We start from the raw sequence: 2,491 nt of genomic DNA on the forward strand, positions 1-2,491 counted from the left end.
CATATTTTGATGTTGTCGGTCTGAGGAGTTGAACCAGTGATCTTCCAATAACAGGCCCACCTTTAACCTCTGTGTCACCTCTCCCCAATTTTTAAACTATCATCCGTTTGAAATTAACATAGTTAAATTACAGCTAAATCCCTCTTTCGGTGTCAAGCTTTAGTGTTTTATTACTGAAAATCAATGTGCACATTATGAAAATTGCTGTTTGAAAATGACAATTTATGAACTTTTTTGTAGCTAAAATACTTGAAACGTTAAAAACCACAATTTGCAAATAATACAGGCAAACTTAGGGAAGCAAAATCAATTCAAGTCAATTCAGTTCAGTTTACTGGATTGCAAATTGGATCGATTTGTGAGAATCACAGGCCATATGCGGCCCCTAGGACTCGCTGGCAGGACGGATCAAATCTCGGGGAATATTCTCAGGCATGGATCAGTGGTGTGTCCACTTAATTTGGACCTTTCAGAATCTACGTGAGACCAGCAAAGACTCAAGGCAGATAAAAATTAAAGTTCTGCCTGACTTCAAAAACAAATGTTTATCTGAATTTGGCTCCCTTGGCTGGCCTTGCAGACTACCTTATTTCAATATGCATGGGGGACACGCAATCCCCCTCTCCCCCCCCCCCCCCCCCATCGAGGAATTCCACTGATCAATCAACCTTTATTTATACAGGTAAATCCCATTGAGCCTCGAGGACTCATATACAAGAGAGACCTGATACGACCTGTACGACACCATTTCTCCTCAGTCTGAGAACAGAGAAACTTGAGCCATGAGTGGAAGAGGAAAAACCGGCGGTAAAGCCAGAGCCAAGGCAAAAACCCGCTCGTCCCGAGCCGGACTCCAGTTCCCAGTGGGCCGTGTTCACAGGCTGCTGCGCAAAGGGAACTACGTGGAGCGTGTCGGTGCCGGAGCCCCCGTCTACCTGGCGGCTGTGCTGGAGTATCTGACCGCTGAGATCCTGGAGCTGGCTGGGAACGCTGCCCGGGACAACAAGAAGACCAGGATCATCCCCCGTCACCTGCAGCTGGCTGTCCGCAACGACGAGGAGCTCAACAAGCTGCTGGGAGGAGTGACCATCACTCAGGGTGGAGTTCTGCCCAACATCCAGGCGGTCCTGCTGCCCAAGAAGACCGAGAAGCCCGCCAAGTCCAAGTAGATGCCCGCCGAGACCCACAGATCAACCTGAGGAAATCAGCTGAATAAACATTGTGTCTTTCAGGACTCTTGGATTCTCATTGGCATTGTCCTTGGCCATTCCCTGACATTCCTCGAGAATGTTTACGGATCTCATCGGAGGGAACTGCTGATTATTCCATCCTTATCAGAACTCCTACAGTGCCCCCAAGAGCATCCTTGGACATCCTCACCGCCCTTGTCATCTTACCCCCACTGAATGTCTACGTCACCATGTGCTTGTATGTGCAAGGCGTTTTTTCAATATCAGCGTTTTTCTTCTCAGCCAAGAAGAAAGAGTTTAATAGGATTTTTTTGCCTCCAATTCCTATGTGTCCAGTTTCACTACTTTTTTTGTCTGTCTGAACAGATCTCACTTGTAAATGAGTCTTCGAGGGTCCCTGTGCTTTATCTGTCTGAATAAAGGTTGAATTGAAGTGAATTATTTATATAGTGCCAAGTAATCTCAGAGCAATGAACAGAAACATTCATATATATAAAAAATAAGTTAACATTATTTAACTGAGGAGCAGACTGCTTTGAATTTAACTCCATCGCAGAACTCTCATCAATCAACAGAATCAATGTGAAAACTGTAATTTATATTTTGTATTTGATCATTAAATGCATTGCAATTAACATTACAGTCTAGTTCCAAATAGAAAATATATTTAGCTCATCCAAATCCCCCAAACCCTGTTTTTAATTAATCTGGTCATTTTCATTCATTCAAATTTTATTTATACAGGCTAGCCTCATTGAGCCACTAGGACTCATTTACAAGAGGTACCTGTAAACAGATGTTTTTCTTCTGGTTTGGGGATTAGGTCTTTTTTAATTTATTTTTTGTGCAGTAGAAAGTTAGAGCTGCGTGAATGTGGCACACCTGTGGAAGCACACACATATGAATTGGCTCCAACAACCGTATTGCAAGTTTTGAACCCAACCAGCCTTTGGCTCTGGTCTGGTGTAGGATTCAAATTAGATATTTATGATGAACTTCAAACACATGAAACAGACTCCTTCAGAACATCATGAGGGTTTTGGAGAAAAAATAAAAGGAGACACTTCTTAGTCATACAAATATACCTCTTTAAGTGTTAATATTATTTAATTCTGCCATTTCCTGCATTCTGGTGTATTTTAACGAGTTGTTAAACATCTACATTTACCTACATATGTCAACACTTTATTCAATTATCATTTCAGAGCGCAACAATAAGTAGCCTGACCAACAGCTCTCCTTGTGAGAATAGAGCACCCCACCTCGGTCGACAACTTCTGGCACCAATGTAGCACTAAACT

General features: G+C 42.7%; 1 protein-coding gene across 1 annotated transcript; it reads left to right on the top strand.

Annotated features, from left to right (window-relative positions):
- Nucleotides 1-764: 764 nt before the first annotated feature.
- LOC119413692 (histone H2A-like) lies at nucleotides 765-1,169 on the top strand. Its single transcript, XM_037680750.1, has one exon. It carries the CDS (start codon nucleotides 783-785, stop codon nucleotides 1,167-1,169), a length of 387 nt encoding a protein of 128 aa, XP_037536678.1. The 5' UTR covers nucleotides 765-782.
- Nucleotides 1,170-2,491: the final 1,322 nt, after the last annotated feature.

The sequence above is a fragment of the Nematolebias whitei genome, chromosome 1 (assembly GCF_014905685.2).
Source record: "Nematolebias whitei isolate Nwh7 chromosome 1, NemWhi1, whole genome shotgun sequence".
NCBI lineage: Eukaryota > Metazoa > Chordata > Actinopteri > Cyprinodontiformes > Rivulidae > Nematolebias > Nematolebias whitei.

Excerpts from the sequence above, each read along its gene's own strand:
- LOC119413692 (XM_037680750.1), top strand. The coding sequence starts at position 783 with ATGAGTGGAAGAGGAAAAACCGGCGGTAAAGCCAGAGCCAAGGCAAAA.